At 52.0% G+C, this 22,159-nt stretch overlaps 1 protein-coding gene across 8 annotated transcripts in view; it reads left to right on the forward strand.

The window, feature by feature from the left end:
• atp8b2 (ATPase phospholipid transporting 8B2) overlaps window positions 1-22,159 on the forward strand; it is a 31,771-nt gene that overhangs the window by 6,503 nt on the left and 3,109 nt on the right. For 4 of the 8 annotated variants that reach the window (XM_088621044.1, XM_088621038.1, XM_088621045.1 and 1 more), the window contains 27 exons: window positions 5,096-5,154; window positions 6,131-6,244; window positions 7,045-7,143; window positions 7,942-8,003; window positions 8,494-8,566; window positions 9,223-9,293; window positions 9,569-9,619; window positions 9,799-9,878; window positions 10,049-10,207; window positions 10,527-10,615; window positions 10,765-10,961; window positions 11,666-11,680; window positions 12,257-12,465; window positions 13,188-13,231; window positions 13,348-13,513; window positions 13,765-13,953; window positions 14,556-14,671; window positions 15,368-15,532; window positions 15,652-15,763; window positions 16,041-16,146; window positions 16,986-17,133; window positions 17,406-17,589; window positions 18,832-19,055; window positions 19,174-19,257; window positions 19,793-20,038; window positions 20,686-20,824; window positions 21,527-21,657. In XM_088621044.1, the coding sequence (XP_088477170.1) occupies window positions 5,096-5,154; window positions 6,131-6,244; window positions 7,045-7,143; window positions 7,942-8,003; window positions 8,494-8,566; window positions 9,223-9,293; window positions 9,569-9,619; window positions 9,799-9,878; window positions 10,049-10,207; window positions 10,527-10,615; window positions 10,765-10,961; window positions 11,666-11,680; window positions 12,257-12,465; window positions 13,188-13,231; window positions 13,348-13,513; window positions 13,765-13,953; window positions 14,556-14,671; window positions 15,368-15,532; window positions 15,652-15,763; window positions 16,041-16,146; window positions 16,986-17,133; window positions 17,406-17,589; window positions 18,832-19,055; window positions 19,174-19,257; window positions 19,793-20,038; window positions 20,686-20,824; window positions 21,527-21,657 (3,332 nt within the window). The remainder of the gene's footprint in view (window positions 1-5,095; window positions 5,155-6,130; window positions 6,245-7,044; window positions 7,144-7,941; window positions 8,004-8,493; window positions 8,567-9,222; window positions 9,294-9,568; window positions 9,620-9,798; window positions 9,879-10,048; window positions 10,208-10,526; window positions 10,616-10,764; window positions 10,962-11,665; window positions 11,681-12,256; window positions 12,466-13,187; window positions 13,232-13,347; window positions 13,514-13,764; window positions 13,954-14,555; window positions 14,672-15,367; window positions 15,533-15,651; window positions 15,764-16,040; window positions 16,147-16,985; window positions 17,134-17,405; window positions 17,590-18,831; window positions 19,056-19,173; window positions 19,258-19,792; window positions 20,039-20,685; window positions 20,825-21,526; window positions 21,658-22,159) is intronic. The other 4 variants (XM_088621042.1, XM_088621046.1, XM_088621041.1 and 1 more) reach the window with 3 other exon arrangements.

The raw sequence follows: 22,159 nt of genomic DNA on the forward strand, positions 1-22,159 counted from the left end.
TCCTGCAGTCTCCTCTCACTGTCTCTCACTGTGACTCTCCTGCAGTCTCCTCTCACTGTCTCTCACTGTGACTCTCCTGCAGTCTCCTCTCACTGTGACTCTCCTGCAGTCTCCTCTCACTGTCTCTCACTGTGACTCTCCTGCAGTCTCCTCTCACTGTCTCTCACTGTGACTCTCCTGCAGTCTCCTCTCACTGTGACTCTCCTGCAGTCTCCTCTCACTGTCTCTCACTGTGACTCTCCTGCAGTCTCCTCTCACTGTGACTCTCCTGCAGTCTCCTCTCGCTGTATCTCCCTCGTTCTATCTCTCTGCCCTGGGGTGTTATCACTCCAGTTATCTAATAATGACACTCCTAACAGTGTGATCCACCCCCTGTGGGTTTTGCCCATCCTGCCTCACAACTCGATGCCTGAGTGTGTCTATGTGGCTGTTTCCTCCATCTGTATGGCCTGACAAAGACACTGCTGTTTCTTCACTTCATCAATGAAGGCTGATGTCCCACCATGTGCTGGGACAAGGGATGTTTTTTTTAAAAAAGGACAATACCATTTGTATTTGTTTTAGACAGGTGTGAATGTGATAGAGGTGTGTGCATGCTGCTGTCTGAGCACTTCTCTGAACAGCCACTGTTGTATATTTCATTAGTTCATGCTTGGTGTAAAACTGCTAAGAAGTTTTAAAGGTAATGCATAACCACATTGCATACTGACACCATCTACAGTGTGGTGTGTGTCAGTGTGTGAATTCAGGGGCAGTGTGAGAGGAGAGGGACAGCAGTGTCTCTAGCTCTGTCTCCAGTCAAGTCAGGGGTGTGTCAGTGTGTGAATTCAGGGGCAGTGTGAGAGGAGTGGGACAGCAGTGTCTCCAGTTCAGTCAGTGTGTGAATTCAGGGGCAGTGTGAGAGGAGAGGGACAGTAGTGTCTCCAGTCCAGTCAGGGGGGTGTCAGTGTGTGAATTCAGGGGCAGTGTGAGAGGAGAGGGACAGCAGTGTCTCCAGTCCAGTCAGGGGGGTGTCAGTGTGAGAGGAGAGGGACAGCAGTGTCTCCAGTCCAGTCAGGGGGGTGTCAGTGTGTGAATTCAGGGGCAGTGTGAGAGGAGAGGGACAGCAGTGTCTCCAGTCCAGTCAGGGGGGTGTCAGTGTGTGAATTCAGGGGCAGTGTGAGAGGAGAGGGACAGCAGTGTCTCCAGTCCAGTCAGGGGGGTGTCACTGTGTGAATTCAGGGGCAGTGTGAGAGGAGAGGGACAGCAGTGTCTCCAGTCCAGTCAGGGGTGTGTCAGTGTGTGAATTCAGGGGCAGTGTGAGAGGAGAGGGACAGCAGTGTCTCCAGTCCAGTCAGGGGTGTGTCAGTGTGTGAATTCAGGGGCAGTGTGAGAGGAGAGGGACAGCAGTGTCTCCAGTCCAGTCAGGGGTGTGTCAGTGTGTGAATTCAGGGGCAGTGTGAGAGGAGAGGGACAGCAGTGTCTCCAGTCCAGTCAGGGGTGTCTCAAGCTTAAGAACATATAATGATCACGACCGCAGCCTGGTGCTGAGCCCAAAATTTCAGGAGCAGGATTTTAGTTATGAATGGAAACACCTTGTGATTTCTGCTTGGCCTGTGTAAAAGCACTGCGAGCATGGAACATTTGCAGGCCGGGAAGCGGGAGCCACACAGCTGATCGTCTCCCAGCCCCAGACACTGGACGCCTCCCTGTCCCGGAGCGCAGGGTTGCGTGAGACGGCTGGAGACGTGCATTATGATTCCCTGTTCAGGCTCTCGGGGGCTAAAGGGCTCGGCTATTTCTCCTGGAGGGCCTAGCTTCTGCTTCTGGTTTTTATTCTACTGGGGCTCCCAACAGCATTGTTAGTGCAATTATTTCATCACATGCATGACTGGAATGCTTCCACCCATAGTCCCTGGGTGATCTCCTGCATTTCAATCGGATAAATTATTACCTCAATTGTTTAGTATTGGAACAGGTGCCAGAAGGCTCTGGGCCCTCCAGGACCTGAGTCTGCCACCCCTGGTTTAAAACTGCCACCAGCGTCAGATGGGTTTTGATTGACCTGAGTAACAGTTTAATTACAGTAATTAAGACTGGAAGAAATGGAACGTTGCACACGCTGTTGCACACTTTCAGATCCAGAGTCCCTGTGCTGCTCTCATTAAACCATCCAGGAGAGTTAATTAGAATTTGAAGGGTGGAAATAGTAACACAAGTCACGCCAGCTGAAATGCAGGCCCTCATGCATATTCATGAGCACCGAATAGAGGGGGGGCGTGGTTTGCATGGATTGTGCAGGATACTGGGGCTGAGTCACGCCCCCTCCCTTAGATGCTCATGAATATGAGCGGCTCAACAGATTTAAGAGAAAGTGTTATTCAGTGACTCCACATGAATCCAGATAGAATAGAAAATGAGGCAGATTTCGCATCATAATGACAGGGGAAAACTTGTCACCAGAGCTCTGCAGAGTGGGAGTCCAGTTTGAATTAGTGGAGCCCAAGATTGGCTTTCATGTGTTGTTCTGACTCCTTGCTCGGTGGCTGGGCCTGCGAGCTGGCGGGCGAGGTGCTGGCACGTGCCACCCCGGCCCGAGACGGGTCCTGCTGACCTGGAGTGGAGGAAAGCAAGCGTGGGCGTGCACTGAGAGAGTCACGGTCGGCCGGGGGTGATGTCATGAGCAGCCAATCAGGAGGCAGGACTCTGCAGCAGCTGTGACTGGAGGAAAGAGGAGTGTGTGTGTGTGGGTGTGGGTGGGGGTGGGCAGTCATCATAGTGTAACATTTGCATTTTATTCGGATGGCTGAGAGGGAAGATGAGAGACAGGGATGGGGAGGTGGAGAGAGATGAGGCAGGCAGGGTGCTGAGTGTAGGAGTTGGGTTTCAGGCTGACCTTGGAGCCCACAGTGAGGAACGGGGACAGTGAGACAGGCAGTCGGGCGGGGGGCTGGGGGCAGCAAGGTTAATGTCTGATTTTAAACCGATGACAGGGCGCAGTTTGGTTGAAACCGGTCTCTGACCTTGGAGGAGAGCTGAGAAAGAGAGAGGTGGCTGGAGAGGGTGAACACTTCCCCTCCCCTCTGTGACGAGTGACAGTGAAGGAGGGGAGAAAGGCTGAGGGGCCCAGAAAATAGCAAATGGTGACACTGAATCCAGAGAAATAGAGGGGAGTCACGTTGGAGAGAGACAAGGACAGGGGGCAGGCAGGGCTGAAGAGATAGAAGGGCTGAAGAGAGAGAGAAGGGATGGAGGTGTGGAGAGAGAAGGAGGGATGGAGGTGTGGAGAGAGAAAGGAGGGATGGAGAGAGAGAAGGAGGATCAGAGGGAGGGACAGGTCTCCGCTCTGAGCAGGTTAAGGGTGGGGAGGGATGGAGAGAGAGAGAGAGAAGGAGGATCAGAGAGAGGGACAGGTCTCCGCTCTACTCTGAGCAGCTGCAGCGGTGGTCCGGAGCTGCTGGGTGAGAAGCAGTGTCACACACGTGACTGTCGCAGGAAACCACAGCCTTGCCACAGCAGCCTGTCTTGCAGGGGCTGGGGGGTGACAAAGGAGCCACTCCTCTTCTTCCTTCTTCCTGGGGTTGAGCACGTGATGGCAACGTGTATTTGTTTCTGTTTCATCTGACTGCAGACAGACCCCTGGACATGGGGTACTGGGGTACACCCTTCCCTTCTCCCACATCTTCCCCAGCAGCAACACTCTGTCTCTGTGCGTGTCCAGTGTCTGTGAGCCACACATTGTGTGTGCGCAGTTGCCTCTAGATGAGTCAGTGAGAGCTTTCTTACTTACTTCACTCTGTTGTCCCATAAAAGACATAACCCATTACACAATACATTTAACACAGCATAAGCCCATCAACCAGTGGGACTTACATGTAGGATAAGAAAGAAAATATATATACGTCAAGTAAAACAGTACAGTATATAGGTAATTGTGCAAATGGAGCAGGTAAATAGCTGTGGGGATAAAAGATGACTTAGCTGTATTGCTCTTGAATACAGGCAGTCTATATCGACACCCAGATGGAAGGAGCTCAAATTCACTGCAAGGGCAGTTCCTGACGGTCAGTTCTTGCGGCCCTGTGTTTCTGTATTTGTTCCACACACACACACCCTGTCTCTCCACACGCAGCCCCGTTCTCTAAACAGTTTCAAGGGTCTGATCAATATTGTATGAGGTGGGAGATGCCCAAACATCCCAACATCAGCAGAACTGGTTCAGATCCGGGGGGGGGAGGGAGCGTGCAGTTTCCTCCTGTTTTGCTCCAAATCTGCTGAGCATGGCAAACTCCCACTTTCATCTTTTTTTTCATCCACCTTGCGTCTTTCCTGCCCTGCTGTAGCGGTTAACTGTAAACTGGGGAGGACGAGGAGGGCTGATCGCCACACGCACGCACGCATGCACCCACGCACGCAAGGGCTCACATTCTCAGAAATATGAACCAGACCACAAGCACACACACTTGTTTTTCGGGCCTTGCTGAAATGAACCTCCTCCGGTGCTGAAAATAGACCCGAAACGGCGGTTTTGGGCACTTTCAGAGAGGACAGCTTTAGATTCAAAACGAGCCATTCGCGCTGGGGGCTCATCTAAGTCCCCACACACCTGCCTGTGTTTGTGGGGGAGTTCTCCAGGGCGTGACAGTCAGGCCTGCGCTGGCACACTCGGGGGTTGTAGGAGACTGGACTTCCAGCAGCGGAGAGGTGCAGGCTGGCAGGTAGACCAGCTGAGGACATTTCGCAGCTCTGCCCGTGCTCTGTAGGACTGTGTTTGACCAGGTGTGCGAGTTCCTGCTGAGGCCGATAATTGACTGGCAGTCTGGATAACTAGCGGCATAGCTGCGTATCGAACCCTGCAGCTGTGTGTCAAAGTCACTCTCTTGCCCCCTGTGTAGATGCAAGAGTTGGAACATTGGGGGTACCCGTACCCACAGACCCCCCTATCGTGCTGCTCAGGATGGGAGGATGATGTCTGGAAGTGAGGTTGAATTTGAGAGACTGGCCGATGGGCTTCAGTAGGGATGTGCGACAGCAATTGGTGTCCCTGTTTCCCCCACCTTGGCGTCATGCTTGTCAGGTTAATCTTTTCCTTTTTCTGGGTTTTTTTCTGAACCAGAGGAGGAGAGAAGAGTGAAAGCGAATGACCGGGAGTACAACGAGAAGTTCCAGTATGCGGTATGTATTGGGGGGTTTGTGGCTCAACCGTTAAAGGAGCTCATTTAATGCACAGGATGAATCCTACAGCCCAGAGATCACTGGTCCAGTCCGGGCTGGGTCACACTGTAACCCTACAGTCCAGAGATCACTGGTCCAGTCTGGGTCACACTGTAACCCTACAGTCCAGAGATCACTGGTCCAGTCTGGGCCGGGTCACACTGTAACCCTAAGCCCAGAGATCTCTGGTCCAGTCTGGGCCGGGTCACACTGTAACCCTACAGTCCAGAGATCACTGGTCCAGTCTGGGTCACACTGTAACCCTACAGTCCAGAGATCACTGGTCCAGTCTGGGTCGCACTGTAGCCCTACAGTCCAGAGATCTCTGGTTCAGTCTGGCCTGGGTCATACTGTAACCCTTGTTTTATATTGTACAATTGGATGAATAGGGCGTCACGGTGGAACATTGGTTAGCATTACTTCCTCACCTGGGTTTAATTATGGACCTGCGCTGCTCCAGTTTCCTCCCACAGTCCAAAGACGTGCTGGGAGATTAGCTGGCCTCTGGGAAAATTGGCCCTGGTGTGAGTGTAAGTGTGTCTAGGTGTGCCCTGAGACTGACTGGCGTCCCATCCGGGGTGTACGCCGCCTTGCACCCGTTGCTTGCTGGGATAGACCCCAGCTCCCCCCAGATAGACCCTGAATAGGAAATGGATGGATGGAATTGTAAGATCAGTGTGTTCCTTGGCTTGCTATACAACATCACCCCCCGGTGGCTGACCAGGCTGTCTGAAAGCTCTCCATTTTATTTGTTCCAATGTTGTGTGAATAGGGGGGTATAAAGTAAATGGAGTTTTGCTTCTGTTTCAAGTGGATGTGTTTGTATGTTTAAAGTGTATTTTAATCACATTTTTCCTGTACCCATTCTTTCTGTATTCTCTACATCCCCTTCTTTCCTTCCTTCTCTTTCTCTGCGCCTCTCCCTTCTCTCTCTCAGAATAACTGCATCATGACCTCCAAGTACAACATCATCACTTTCCTGCCTGTCAACCTCTTTGAGCAGTTCCAGGAAGTGGCCAACACCTACTTCCTGTTCCTGCTCATTCTACAGGTAAGCCTCTTGTGTTGCCATGGCTGCATAACTTTTTTTGGGAGGGTGGGGTCATCCATTCTACACTACCTGCTCTGGGCTATGTCAGTATGAAGGTGGGGATGGTGACGAACAGGGAACACACACAGACAGACTGACAGGGTAGGCAAAGGAGAAAGATAAACAGGTGCTGTATCTGTGCTACAGATGCATGGAAAGGTCATCCATCAATCCAGTCATGTGTCCATCCAACTTTTGGTTAGGTAGACTCACATTCACATGGCAACAGTACACTCCGTCAGTCCCTGTTTTCTCTGCAGGTGGGGAATGCGGCTGTAGTTTTGAGGTCACCCGTGTGCGCAGACAGCGGCCTGGCATTACATAACCAGAGAGGAGGGGGAGGGAGCGAGAGATTGAGAGCGACACGTGTCTGCAGAACCACTATCAGCTTACAGGACTCCGCGTCCTCACAGTGCTGAAGGACGCAGGGGACGGGCTCGCTCTCCCGCAGACCAGCCCTGAATCAGGCAGAGAGGGAGAGGGAGGGACTGATGGAGTTGGAGGCGACAGAGAGGAGCAGTCAGGAAAGGAAGAGAGAGGGTAGGGAGGCTCTGAGGAGACTCTGGTTAATTCAAGGGTTGATCTGAGCCCAGCACAGCACCAGGAGTGGTACCGAAGTTCCAGCATGCTGAGATATGTTAGAGCTCCGCTCGTGTTAAACCCTCTCTGTCTGAAACTCTCTTGTGCCCTATCAATTGGAGACTCTTGTCTGTGGCACAGTGCATTGTAGAGCAGTGTTTGTATTAACCTCTTTCTCTCAGTTAATTCCTCAGATCTCATCACTCTCTTGGTTCACCACCATTGTGCCTTTAGTCTTGGTGCTGAGCATCACTGCAGTGAAGGATGCTACAGATGACTATGTGAGTTTCTGAGTGCAGAACCAACACTGATCCAGCACACAGCATCTCCAGTAACCTCCCAGTCACACTGCTGACACTGATCCAGCACACAGCATCTCCAGTAACCTCCCAGTCACACTGCTGACACTGATCCAGCACACAGCATCTCCAGAAACCTCCCAGTCACACTGCTGACACTGATCCAGCACACAGCACCACCAGTAACCTCCCAGTCACACTGCTGACACTGATCCAGCACACAGCATCTCCAGTAACCTCCCAGTCACACTGCTGACACTGATCCAGCACACAGCATCTGCAGAAACCTCCCAGTCACACTGCTGACACTGGTCCAGCACACAGCATCTGCAGAAACCTCCCAGTCACACTGCTGACACTGATCCAGCACACAGCATCTCCAGAAACCTCCCAGTCACACTGCTGACACTGATCCAGCACACAGCATCTCCAGTAACCTCCCAGTCACACTGCTGACACTGATCCAGCACACAGCATTTCCAGTAACCTCCCAGTCACACTGCTGACACTGATCCAGCACACAGCATCTCCAGAAACCTCCCAGTCACACTGCTGACACTGATCCAGCACACAGCATTTCCAGTAACCTCCCAGTCACACTGCTGACACTGGTCCAGCACACAGCATCTCCAGTAACCTTCTAGACAGCGCCCTCTAGTGTATTTTACAGTTTCTCAGTTCATGTACTGTAGTTAACACCTCATGTGACACATTTCGCTGACGGTGACCTCACAGCAAGCCAGACTGACTGCATGCCCCTGTTACTTTCTCCCACTGCAGTTTCGTCACAAGAGCGACAAGCAGGTCAACAACCGCCAGTCTCAGGTCCTCATCAATGGCATGTGAGTACGATGTAAGCTGCAGATATTGGCGTTGACTGGGGAGTTTACATTTTAGATTGGAGTAACGATCTGACTGTTAGGTTAGTATTAGTATTAGTTTAAGGTCTTGATTGTTTCATCTGTGAGCGTTAAACTCTCATTGCGTACCATAGTGCTGATTATTGATGTGTACCTTAATTGTAAGGTCATGAGTATCGATGATTATGCCATAAGTACTACATGTGGATATGTAAATAGTTCTTATTGATTCCAGTCAGGTATTCATGTCACAGATATTAAATGACAAGTGTATGCTGTAAATCAGCCCTCCTGTGCCTAGGACTGAAGAGACTCGGTTCCTTTGCTCTGTGTGTATGACATTCCTCTTGGACCTGGAATTACTCTTCTTTGAGCTTGTCCTGCGGCGCCCGTGTCCTCTTCACGGTGGTGCATTGTGGGTACGGCTTTGCCACTCTCTGACAGCAGCTGTGTCTTTCTCTCTGCCTCCCAGCCTTCAGAAGGAGAAGTGGATGAACGTGCGTGTGGGAGACATCATCAAACTGGAGAACAACCAGTTCGTGGCAGTAAGTCCGCTTCTCTGCCAGCAGGCACAGGGCAGACAGTGGGGGGGCGTGGGGGGGCGGACGGGCTTGCCTGCCGCTCCATCACTCCGTTCTTCCCAGAGATCTGCCACAGTGGGAGTTTCTCTGGAGATTGGGCCCCAGGTTTCAGACCGGAGTCATGTCACAAGCTGACAGTGGCTCCCCAAATGGAGATGGGGGGGCAGGTGTGCTCTTCGGGTGCCTGGCAGGCCTGCAGTGACGTCAGAGAGAGAGAGATGGAGACAAGACATGCCTCCAATCTGTGATCGATCGCCCATGAGGCACAGAGTAGCCCATGGCCTGTCGAAGAGCCCTCAGTCTTGGACAGATGGGGTGTGTTCAAGGTGGGGGAGAGCAAAGTACTGCTCTGAAAGCCAGGCAGTCTGCAAATCCAATAAATATAAATAGGTACTTATATGAAGTTGCATATAAATAATGTATTTGGATATGGAAACACAGTAACTTCAGTTTCCACACTGAAAAAGTCTTTCTTAGTATGTTTGTGGAGAAATTCTGTCTGTTCTCTCTGTGTTATCTGCTTCCTGCCTGGTAGAGAAGGCCTTCCTGTCCTGTCCTGAAGCTTTACCATGATTTGCCCTTGTATGTGCTCATCGCGAGCTCTCCTTGTGTCTCTGAAGGCCGATCTCCTCCTTCTGTCAAGCAGCGAGCCACACGGACTGTGCTACATCGAGACGGCGGAGCTGGATGGGTACGAAAACGCCAACACACACACACGCTCCCAGTGCACAGCAGCCTGATCCACTCCAGGTTTTACAGTGCTGTCAAGCTCCCAATGCACAGCAACCTGATCCACTCCAGGTTTTACTGTGATGTTAATCACACTACTTGTTTGTCAGTCAGTCAGACTCTGATTGCACAGTTATGAATCACTCCAGGTATTAATATCAGCTGCAGAGCTCTTCTTCAGTCTATACTGATGAAACATAGCAGCAAGTATATTTAACATTAATTTTCTCTGTTCAGATTTACTCAAAATGGAAACAGACTTGAAATGCACCTGGCAGCTATATTTTTGTAAGTGGCATGCTGCTAGTTTTCAATATTTATAATAAGAATGCATATAATAATGTTTCCAGCGAATAAGAAATTAACCCATTAAATAATTACTCCTCCTGCTTGCGTGTGTGAGTCAGACATTCAGTGCGTTACCTTGCAGCTACAGTAACCCTGCCTGTCTGTCCATGCTCTATCAGGGAGACCAACATGAAGGTGCGTCAGTCCCTGCCAGTGACCTCGGAGCTGGGAGACCCTGAGAGACTGGCCCGCTTTGATGGTACGGACTCTGTCTGTCCACGCCATCCCTCTTGTCTGTCTGTGACCCAGCTGTCTCTCCCTTCATTTCTATACCTTTCTGTTGTGTGTGCCTCGGTCTGCAGCCTGACATCCCCTTGGTTCTCTGTCTCTGTAATAACCTGTCCCTCTGTCCCCTCCCTGCCTGTACAGGAGAGGTGGTCTGCGAGCCGCCCAATAACAAGCTGGACCGGTTCTGTGGGACTCTGTACTGGCAGGAGAACAAGTACGGCCTGAGCAACCAGAACATGCTACTGCGCGGCTGTGTGCTGAGGAACACGGAGAGCTGCTACGGGCTGGTCATCTTCGCAGGTACTGTCCCTCTGCCTGACTGTCTCACTGCTCAACTGTCCCTCTACCTGACCACCTCTCCGTTTGAAGGACACATAGCTGCTAGGAGTTAGTCTTCTTTGCAGGTTCCGTCTCTCTGCCTGTCTGTCCCTCTGTCTGAGGAACACAGAGCTGCTAGGGGCTGGTCATCTGCATGCATACTGTCCCTTTACCTGTCTCGCCCTCTGTCAGAAGAGCACCGCGATGCTACAGGGTGGACGTCTTCACAGATCCTGTCTCCTCTGTCTCTCTCTCACTCTCTCCGAGAGCCTCACATCTCCACTGTCTCTCTTGCACTCAGGTCCTGACACCAAGCTGATGCAGAATAGTGGACGCACCAAGTTTAAGAGAACAAGTATCGACCGCCTGATGAACACACTGGTGCTCTGGGTACGAAATGTTCTGGGTTCAGTTCCTCTCACCATTATATTCTTAAAACACCCCCTGAACCCTATATCTGTCACCTCCCTTTCCTTCAGTCATCACACACACTGTCCCCACTCTCACTCTTTCGATCCTTCCCTTCTCTCTGTCTGCAGATCTTTGGGTTCCTGGTGTGTATGGGAGTGATCCTGTCCATTGGGAACGCTGTGTGGGAGAAGGAGGTCGGCTCCCTGTTCCAGATCTATCTGCCCTGGGACCAGCCCATTGACAACTTCCTGTTCTCCGGCTTCCTGTCCTTCTGGTCCTACGTCATCATCCTGAACACCGTGGTGCCTATCTCGCTCTATGTCAGGTCAGAGAGAAGGCCTAGAAACCTGTACCTTTCTTCTCTAAAATCCCCACATAAAAATACTGCGCTACCCAATAGGGAACCTGTACCTTTTTTCTCTAAAATCCCCACATAAAAAGACTGCGCTACCCTATAGGGAACCTGTACCTTTCTCCTCTAGGAACCCCAAAGATCACTTACAGATTCTGTATTTCCACCTAATAAAACAGGCTTCCCCCTTGTATCTGTCCTTACAGAACACCATTCCTAAACTCCTCCTAAATAAACAGAAACTGTATCTATCCCTAATAAAATCCCTGTAACTTTACCTTAGGAAAAAATGTGACCATCCCCATTAAAAAAACTTCACCTATTCCATATAGAAAGTGTGTAACGCCATCCTGTATATACATATGTGCTTATATATGTATAAGTAAAACTTAAATTACAGCAATGGGAGGTTTCGCACTTGCCCTGTAGAAATACTGCACCTATACAAAATACAAACCCCCCACTTTATAGAAAAACTTCAACATTGTATCTGTGCCCTGAACCACCTCCATCTCAGGAAACTGACTATCGTAACAGTGCCCTAAAGAAATGAGCACCCCTGCCTGTTAGTTTGAATTTGTCTGCTAGTCACGTTCCTTGTTTCCCTCCCTCCTGACTGGTTTATTGATTTTAATTACGATTGTTATTTTGTTTTTATTGTTGCATGGTTTCTTCAGCCCCAAACCCAACAGGTAAGCAATACCCCCCCCACACACACACACACTCAGACACCTCTGCCTCCCCCGAAACTGCACAGAGTCAAGAGAGTGGCTGAATAATTCCTCACTGACCGTGTGTGCGTGTGTGCCAGTGTGCGGGACTCCTCCCAGTATGCGCCACCAGCCACGGGGATAAGACGTTTCCCCCCCCATACCTGGAGCAAGGCTTCCTAGTCATTTCCACCCTCCTGCCACTTATTCCTGGAGCTGGCTGATTTCATCTGCGTGTGCCGAGTGGCCCCGGTTCCTCAGCGTTGCCTCTCCGGGTCTGGGTGAAGGCCGCAGCTATGGATGCACTGTGTGGTGGACCAGCGTGCTTCTGCTCTACCGTACCCACCGGTCCAGAGACGCTGCCGTTTCCAGGTTGTCGTAGTCGCCCCCGTCCCGCTGTGAGACATCTCTGTGAACCAGTCCATCAGCTCGGTGCCAGCCCCGCTAATTTCCCCCCACTCTCCCAGTCTCTCTCCCGTCTGTCTCTCCCCGCTCTCTGCTCCACCTTCGGTCTTCTTACTCTGCTTTTCCCTTGTTCTCCCTGTTCTTCACGTACAGTGTGGAGGTGATCAGGCTTGGCCACAGTTACTTCATCAACTGGGACAGGAAGATGTACTGCCAGCGCCGGAACACGCCGGCAGAGGCCCGCACCACCACGCTGAACGAGGAGCTGGGCCAGGTGGAGTACATCTTCTCCGACAAGACCGGCACGCTCACGCAGAACATCATGACCTTCAACAAGTGCTCTATCAACGGAAAGGCCTACGGTGAGACCCTCCCTGCACTCCACACAGCCATTTTGTGTAGCTGCTACAGTACTACTGTAGTACTGCACTCCTACAGTATTCCTGCATTATCACTGCAGCCACTGCCTGTAGCCTCTCAGTGTAACTACTACAGTATTCCTGCATTATCACTGCAGTCACTGCTGTGGTCTCTCAGTGTAACTACTACAGTATTCCTGCATTATCACTGCAGCCACTGCCTGTAGCCTCTCAGGGTAACTACTACAGTATTCCTGCATTATCACTGCAGTCACTGCCTGTAGCCTCTCAGTGTAACTACTACAGTATTCCTGCATTATCACTGCAGTCACTGCTGTGGTCTCTCAGTGTAACTACTACAGTATTCCTACATTATCACTGCAGCCACTGCCTGTAGCCTCTCAGGGTAACTACTACAGTATTCCTGCATTATCACTGCAGCCACTGCCTGTAGCCTCTCAGTGTAACTACAACAGTATTCCTGCATTATCACTGCAGTCACTGCTGTGGTCTCTCAGTGTAACTACTACAGTATTCCTGCATTATCACTGCAGTCACTGCCTGTAGCCTCTCAGGGTAACTACTACAGTATTCCTGCATTATCACTGCAGTCACTGCCTGTAGCCTCTCAGGGTAACTACTACAGTATTCCTGCATTATCACTACAGCCAGTGTCTGTTGTCTACATGCACTACTGTAATTCTGACTCTGTCTTCTCCTGGCAGGTGAGGTGATTGACACTCTAGGGTCACAGCCCAAAATGACAACTGTAAGACCTTTTAAAATGACCATCTTCCTAATTTTATAGAATTTTTAATTTAGTAGTTCCAGCAGCAGTGACTTGACTTCTGCTTTTTCTTGCTCTCCCCCTCTATCCTACCCCAGAGAGCTGAGCCACTGGACTTTTCCTTCAACCCGCTGGCCGACAGCAGGTTCTCGTTCTGTGACCAGAGCCTGCTGGAGGCGGTCAAGCTGGACGACCCGGCCACTCACGAGTTCTTCAGGCTGCTGTCGCTCTGCCACACGGTCATGGCTGAAGAGAAGAGTGAGGGTGAGCAGGGGAGACCGCTGTGCAAACTTCGGTGCTATCTGGGACCTCCCACCCCAAAATAAACAACTCATAGGTGGAAACTCTGACCAAAGCTGAAAGACAGCAGATAAAGTGATCCTGACCAAAGTATAGGCTCAGTGACCATGTGACTGTCTGACATGATTGGGTATCAGGCTGGATTGGCTGACCAAGGGAGGACAGGCTCAGTCGTAATCTGTCCCATTTACTTCTGTGCTCTCCTCTCTCTGCAGGAGAGCTACTGTACAAGGCCCAATCCCCAGATGAGGGCGCCCTGGTGACAGCCGCCCGGAACTTCGGGTTCGTGTTCCGCTCTCGCACGCCCGGCACCATCACCGTGCAGGAGCTGGGCCGGCCCGTCACCTACACCCTGCTGGCCATCCTGGACTTCAACAACATCCGCAAGAGAATGTCTGTCATCGGTACGGATCCTCCCCGCAATCTTCATCATCTCCATCATCATCGGCGCAGTTCTGCTGCTGCAGTTACTGCTAGAGCTGTTCCTCCTGCTGCTGCTGCAGTTACTGCTAGAGCTGTTCCTCCTGCTGCTGCTGCAGTTACTGCTAGAGCTGTTCCTCCTGCTGCTGCTGCAGTTACTGCTAGAGCTGTTCCTCCTGCTGCTGCTGCAGTTACTGCTAGAGCTGTTCCTCCTGCTGCTGCTGCAGTTACTGCTAGAGCTGTTCCTCCTGCTGCTGCTGCAGTTACTGCTAGAGCTGTTCCTCCTGCTGCTGCTGCAGTTACTGCTAGAGCTGTTCCTCCTGCTGCTGCTGCAGTTACTGCTAGAGCTGTTCCTCCTCCTGCTGCTGCTGCAGTTACTGCTAGAGCTGCCATTGCAGTTGTTACAATTCTTGCCATTTTCTGTGTAATTGCTAGTTCTTTCATAATTCTGGGTGTTCAATTCTGCTGATATGACTTCTTCTGTCTGGTTCCCATTTTAGATTTATGTGTTTCCTTCTTTCTTCCTTGTCCATGTGTCTGGGTGCCTATGACTGTGTGTGCGCGTTGGTCCACTCGTCCCTGTTAGTGCGGAACCCCGAGGGCAGGATCAGGCTGTACTGTAAGGGTGCCGACACGCTGCTGTTTGAGAGACTGCACCCCTGTAACCAGGACCTGCTGAACATCACCTCCGACCACCTCAATGTGAGTCATCCCCAGAATGTGCTGACCTCTCTGCCACTACAGTCACCTCCAACCCCGCTGGGTGTGGGGATTTATGGGTACGATCAACACTGATCACTTCAGCCTCAGTCATTCTCTCTGTTTATTCACATCATAACATCACCACCGGGGTAGGATCTTACCCTGATCACCTTAATCTGAGTCTTCCCCAAAATGTATTCATTCAGCCACTGGTGTTGTAGTCTGAAAATATTGTATGTGGTACAAGGGAGCCACCTGGTGGTTGACTGCCGAAATGACATTCTTTCTTTCACATTGTTATGTTTCCAAAGTAAAACCGATATTTTGCAGTGGTTTCATAGATTGTTTACTGTTTAACTTGGTTTTATCCATGTTGGGACAAAAAGACAGTGCCAGATATTTACATGCTGGAATATTTTTCTTTTGGCCTTTCTCTCACTCTGTCCCTGTGTATCTCTGCTCCTTCCTGTCTCTCTCCCTGTCTATCTTTCTCTCTCTCTACCTCTCGCTGTTGCTGTTGCTGTCTCTGTGTGTCTGTCTCTACCTGTCCATCTCTCTATATCTCTCTTCCTCTCACTATCGCTGTCTCTGTGTGTCTGTCTCTACCTGTCCCTCTCTGCCTCTCACTGGTTCTGTGTCTGTCTGTCTCTCCTGTCTGGGTCCCTGTCTCCCGCCCCTGCCCACCCCTCGGAGCAGGAGTACGCTGTGGACGGGCTGCGCACCCTGGCGCTGGCGTACCGGGACCTGTCGGACCAGCAGTACGAGGAGTGGGCCCTGCGGCACCAGAGTGCCAGCAGGGCAGCCGACTGTCGTGAGGAGAGGCTGGCGGCCGTGTACGAGGACGTGGAGCAGGACATGATGGTAACGTCCCTCCGTTTCGCGCCCCTGTGCGCAGCCTGTCCCCCGAGCTGTTTGCGTTGCCCTGCTGGTGTCGCCAGCACCCCGTACGCGTCGGTGACCTGGTGTGCGTGTGTCCGCAGCTCCTGGGAGCCACGGCGATCGAGGACAAGCTGCAGGAGGGTGTCCCCGAGACCATCGCCATCCTCACTCTGGCCAACATCAAGATCTGGGTGCTGACAGGGGACAAGCAGGGTTAGTCCGACAAGCTTGATCTGTGTCGTGCACACATCCAGGCTGCACTCTACACACACTAATCACACGCACAGCCCCGTCTCTCTCATCCTCCCCTTCATTTATGAGATTGATTTTTCAAATTGTCATCATCTTCCTCTTTCTCCCAACCTCTCTACATCACTTTCTCTCTTTCCTCCCTTCTTCCTTGGTCTCCCTCATCTTTGCTCTCCTTTCTCTTGTCCCTCTATCTCTCTGGTCCCTCTGTCTCAATGCGCTCTATCTCTCTCTCTCACAGAGACAGCAGTGAATATTGGATATTCGTGTAAGATGCTGACGGACGACATGAGCGAGGTGTTCATAATAAGTGGGCACACCGTGCAGAGCGTCAGGGAGGAGCTCAGGTACGGGAGACTGAGGGAAATTGAGAGTAAAACTGAGACTCTGATAAGAGATTCACTGCTACTGTCTGGGCAGTAAAGACCAGTACACTGATACTGGACTGAGAGAGAGGGACTCAACTCTACTGTCTGGGCAGTAAAGTCCAGTACACTGATACTGGACTGAGAGAGAGGGACTCAGCTCCAATGTCTGGGCAGTAAAGTCCAGTACACTGATACTGGACTGAGAGAGAGGGACTCAGTTCTACTGACTGGGCACTAAAGTCCAGTACACTGATACTGGACTTAGAGAGAGGGACTCAGCTCTACTGTCTGGGCAGTAAAGGCCAGTACACTGATACTGGACTGAGAGAGAGGGACTCAGTTGTACTGACTGGGCACTAAAGTCCAGTACACTGATACTGGACTTAGAGAGAGGGACAGAGCTCTACTGACTGGGCACTAAAGTCCAGTACACTGATACTGGACTTGGAGAGAGGGACTCAGCTCTACTGTCTGGGCAGTAAAGTCCAGTACACTGATACTGGACTGAGAGAGAGGGACTCAGCTCTACTGTCTGGGCAGTAAAGGCCAGTACACTGATACTGGACTGAGAGAGAGGGACTCAGCTCTACTGTCTGGGCAGTAAAGGCCAGTACACTGATACTGGACTGAGAGAGAGGGACTCAGCTCTACTGTCTGGGCAGTAAAGGCCAGTACATCAATACTGCACTGAGACAGAGTCCAGTCCACTCATGCTGCACAGAGAGAGAGGGACTCAGCTCTGCTGTACCCTGCCTATGCTGTATTTCTAGAGGAATTCTGCCCTTGCAGGGCGCTATAACTGATCGGTCTCGTCCTAGGCGCGCCAGGGAGCGGATGTTGGAGCTGGCTAGATCCATGGGGAACGGCTACAGCTGGCAGGAGAAAGGCAACCCACCCAGACCCCCCTCCACACTGCTGGACACCCTGCCTGGGGATTACGCCCTGGTCATCAACGGGCACAGCCTGGTGAGGGGGAGGAGTGTGGGACAGAGCGAGAGAAATAGATGCTGAGCAAGGGGTGGAAGGGTGGAGGCAAGGAGAGGAGTTGAGAGAGGGCCAGGACCCAGGACAGGCCAGATGGGGAATAAATGTATCTTGAAGGTGTCTAGCCATTTGTGTTGGCTAACCTCTAACATGTTGGATAACATGTTCTGTTCTTCTCCCCTCTTCCCCCTACTTCCTTTCTCTCTTTCTTCCTTTCTCCCTTCACCTTGGCCCCTCTCTCCCATGTCCCGCAGGCCCACGCCCTGGAGGCCGATATGGAGCGGGAGTTTCTGGAGACGGCCTGCGCCTGCAAGGCTGTGATCTGCTGCCGGGTCACGCCCCTGCAGAAGGCCCTGGTGGTGGAACTGATCAAGAGGCACAAGAAGGCCGTGACCCTGGCCATAGGGGACGGGGCCAATGACGTCAGCATGATCAAGAGTGAGTGAGGGAGGGAGAGAGAGGCATGACCTCGTCCACAGGGGAGGACATCAGTATAGGGAGGGAGAGAGAGGTCATGACCTTGTCCACAGGGGAGGAGATCAGTATAGGGAGGGAGAGAGAGGTCATGACCTGGTCAAGAGAGGAGGACATCAGTGTGGGGTGGGAGAGAGAGGTTATGACCTTGTCCACAGAGAAGGACATCAGTGTGGGGTGGGAGAGAGAGGTTATGACCTTGTCCACAGAGAAGGACATCAGTGTAGGGAGGGAGACAGAGGTCATGACCTTGTCCACAGGGGAGAAAGAGATTGAGAGAAGGTTGCAGACACAAAAAGTGACAAACTTATTCTCGCAAGAGGAGTGCCTTACAGAACTCTTTCGGTACGAGAACTAGGTTTCTAAACATTGCAACACCTTCGGTCTCTCACGCATTTCCCCGTCTGTCTTTCTCACGGTGAACCAAACCAAAGCCTGCCCTTTGTTATTGTTTTTTTGCCCAAACTCGGAAAGGAGCGGTCGTGTCCTTTTTTTGCGCAACTCCCCGAAAGGGAAGCAACAGCATATCAAAAATACAAGCCATAATAAAAAACAGCGAGCAACGGTCATCTGAGATGGGTTGCGAAAAGGCCAGCGGTTTCGCTTCCTCTCTGTCTGCGGGGCGCAGCTCTGAGTCACGGGAAGTCCGGCAGCGCAGTGCTGGGCTGAGATTGCAGCACTGGATCACAGCGGCTGACGTGACCACTTCGACACAGGAGGCTCTCTCATCTGGCACATCTGTACAGACACTCAGTCCAGCTCCTCTGTATCTTCACATGAACACTCCTTCATCATCATCAGAGCTGGAGAGTCACTGTACAGACACTCAGTCCAGCTCCTCTGTATCTTCACATTAACACTCCTTCATCATCATCAGAGCTGGAGAGTAACTGTAGAGACACTCAGTCCAGCTCCTCTGTATCTTCACATGAACACTCCTTCATCATCATCAGAGCTGGAGAGTCACTGTACAGACACTCAGTCCAGCTCCTCTGTATCTTCACATAAACACTCCTTCATCATCATCAGAGCTGGAGAGTCACTGTACAGACACTCAGTCCAGCTCCTCTGTATCTTCACATGAACACTCCTTCATCATCATCAGAGCTGGAGAGTCACTGTAGAGACACTCAGCCCAGCTCCTCTGTAACACCAGAGTACACCATCATGAGATCAAACTCTCTCTGTCCCATTCTCTCGCTGCAGCCGCCCACATTGGAGTGGGAATCAGTGGACAGGAGGGTATCCAGGCTGTGCTGGCCTCCGATTACTCCTTCTCGCAGTTTCGGTTCCTGCAGCGCCTCCTGCTGGTGCACGGCCGATGGTCCTACCTGCGCATGTGCCGCTTCCTGTGTTACTTCTTCTACAAGAATTTCGCCTTCACCATGGTGCACTTCTGGTTCGGCTTCTTCTGCGGCTTCTCCGCACAGGTCAGAGGGCACACACGCACGCTCGTGCTTGCACGTAGCGAACATGCTGAGATGTTAGCACAAACTCGGACAGACAATGTCTCACTGTGTTAATCAATGTGAACTCTGTCTCTCCTAGACGGTGTATGACCAGTACTTCATCACCCTGTATAACATCGTGTACACATCGCTCCCGGTGCTGGCCATGGGCATCTTCGACCAGGTGAGAGACTGCCATCACTAGCCCCTTACTGTCTCTCTCTGCCTCACCTCCAGAGAAGCGCAGCCTGGAGTACCCTCATCTCTGTCATTCTCTGTCAGGGCGTCCCAGAGCAGCCCAGTCTGCAGTACCCTCATCTCCGTCTCTCTCTGCCTCACCTCCAGAGCAGCCCAGCCTGGAGTACCTCATCTCTGTCTCTCTCTGTCAGGACGTCCCAGAGCACCGCAGCCTGGAGTACCCTCATCTCTGTCTCTCCCTGTCAGGACATCCCAGAGCACCGCAGCCTGGAGTACCCTCATCTCTGTCTCTCTCTGTCAGGACGTCCCAGAGCACCGCAGCCTGGAGTACCCTCATCTCTGTCTCTCCCTGTCAGGACATCCCAGAGCACCGCAGCCTGGAGTACCCTCATCTCTGTCTCTCTCTGTCAGGACGTCCCAGAGCACCGCAGCCTGGAGTACCCTCATCTCTGTCTCTCCCTGTCAGGACATCCCAGAGCACCGCAGCCTGGAGTACCCTCATCTCTGTCTCTCTCTGTCAGGACGTCCCAGAGCACCGCAGCCTGGAGTACCCAAAGCTGTATGAACCTGGGCAGCTGAACCTGCTCTTCAACAAGCGCGAGTTCTTCATCTGCATCGCTCAGGGCATCTACACCTCCGTCGTCCTGTTCTTCGTGCCGTACGGCGTCTTCGCGGAGGCCACGCGGAGCGACGGCACGCCGCTGGCCGACTACCAGACCTTCGCCGTCACCGTGGCGACCTCCCTCGTCATCGTCGTGAGCGTGCAGGTGGGCGTGGCGCAAGGGTTACGTGGCAGGGATGGGGTCGGCAGCGGGGACGAGGTGGGTCGGAGTCCGGGGAAGACGAGCCTGACAAACACGCAGTCGCGAGGAGCAGAGGATCCATTCCGAGAGACGAACTCTGAAGCCGGTGTCCGTAGCAGACTGGCGACCACAGGAGACGGGAGGGGGTGGTAATCACTGAGGAGGCACAGCAGTTAGTGGGTTGTCACACAAAACCTCTGCTACAGAGAAACATCCTAGCTCAGAGAGCAGAGCGCCGGCGCTGGACGATCCGAGACAGGGTTCAGGATCCTCTGCAGCTCAGCACATTTTTAATCGTGCATCACAGCAGTGTTAAAGACAGAAGGCTCTTAAGTCGTCCTGTTCTAAGAGAGCAATGCTGTGTGATGAAATATGGCCCACGTACAAACAGGGCCTCCTGGGACACATTCCCATAGGCAGCAGCCGTGCAGGGGCCTCTCTAGCCATTGCTGTCCGGCTCAGTGGTCAGTGTGGGATGTTAGATTGTAGTGGATGTAGTGCTGTGGGAGCGCGTTGTCCCGAATTTCCCCCTCCTGCTCGTCTCTCGCTGGGTTCGGAGCGCCGGGACTGGCCACAGCGGCTGAGCTGGCTACTTGTGTGTCTTTGTGCAGATCGGGCTGGACACGGGCTACTGGACAGCCATCAACCATTTCTTCATCTTGGGCTCGCTGGGCACCTACTTCACCATCCTCTTCGCCATGCACAGCGAAACGCTCTTCTCCATCTTTCCCAACCAGTTCAGGTTTGCAGGTGAGACACTGGGAGAGCTGGGAATATGCACTCTCGCTCACCTGTTTCAGCAGGTGCTGAATCAATAGGGGCTCATCAGTTACTCCTCAGTTACTCCTCGCTTTCCTGTGATGCACCCTGTGGTGCTCAGAGAGACTCCCTGCGCCAGTGTGTTACTCCTGGTGTCTGCAGGTGTGTACGTTTTTGACTGTATGTAGGAGCTAAGGTTGTACGCATTACCTGTTGTGGGTAGCGTAGCGATCGATCATCTTATAGGTGGGTTTCAGGACAACAGACAAAACAAGTGCTTTTATTTATATAGTATTTTCAAAACACTAAACAAAACCAGGCAAAGCCTCTATGAGCATCCCTATCATTAATTGGGTAGCTGAGCTGAGAAAGAAACGCCTATCACACAGACTTCCAGTCCCTCACAGGGTTTCCTGTTCTCTTTCCAGTCCAGGTTTCTCGCTCTTCCTCTTTCCTCTCCAGGGTTTTGGGACAGCTCCAGTTTTAGCAACTGGTCAGGGCAGTTGCTCAGGGGATGGCAGGGCGTTCCTCAAAGCATTCTGGGGAATGTAGTTCAGGCCAGAACTGCTGTCCATGCTGTTCTGCTCTAGAATGTGCTCTTGACATATGTGAAGGCCAATGGGAAATGTGGCCAGGATGCTGGGGTGACCTTGGGGTAACATGTTCTTTGCTTCCGTGTGTGTGCTGCCACAGGGGCTGCCCAGTCCACGCTCTCCCAGCCAGCGGTCTGGCTGACCATGGCTCTGTCCACTGTGGTGTGCATCATCCCTGTGGTGGCCTTCCGCTTCCTCAAGCTGGACCTCAAGCCACAGCTGTCCGACACGGTGAGACCGGGGGGACTGGGGACCACTGGAGTAGGGGTTCTCAACCAGTGGGGCGCACCCTCTTAGGGGGGCACATAAGGATCCAAAGAGGGGTGCATGAGATTTTTATATATACAGCTAATTCGGCATACATGCTGGATTTTACTTGACAACAAGGCAACGTTTTTTATAGCAATGTATCAATAGAAACGCAAGACCCGCCTTCTAATTCAGCTGCTCCCGATATGCTGTTTGTGCTGTGCTTCAGTCTTTGACTTGTATTTGCTACTGACCACCAAATTATTCTAAAAACAAAACTCCTCCCGCCCTTTCCGATGAGCACAAATAAGCACCGATGAAAGCGCTCCGTCTTCCTCCGAGCCGTGAATTTCAAAACCCGTGGGAACGGTGTGGCGGCGGAGCTCACTCCGATACTGTCCGAGTCGCGAAGTTAGCAGAAGTGAATCTGGGCCGGGCGCCCTTCGCTGTGTGCCACTGGCTTTCGAAGCCAAAGTTTTTATCA

The sequence above is a fragment of the Lepisosteus platostomus genome, chromosome 26, assembly GCF_059453375.1.
Source record: "Lepisosteus platostomus isolate fLepPlt1 chromosome 26, fLepPlt1.hap1, whole genome shotgun sequence".
NCBI classification, from domain to species: Eukaryota; Metazoa; Chordata; class Actinopteri; order Semionotiformes; family Lepisosteidae; genus Lepisosteus; species Lepisosteus platostomus.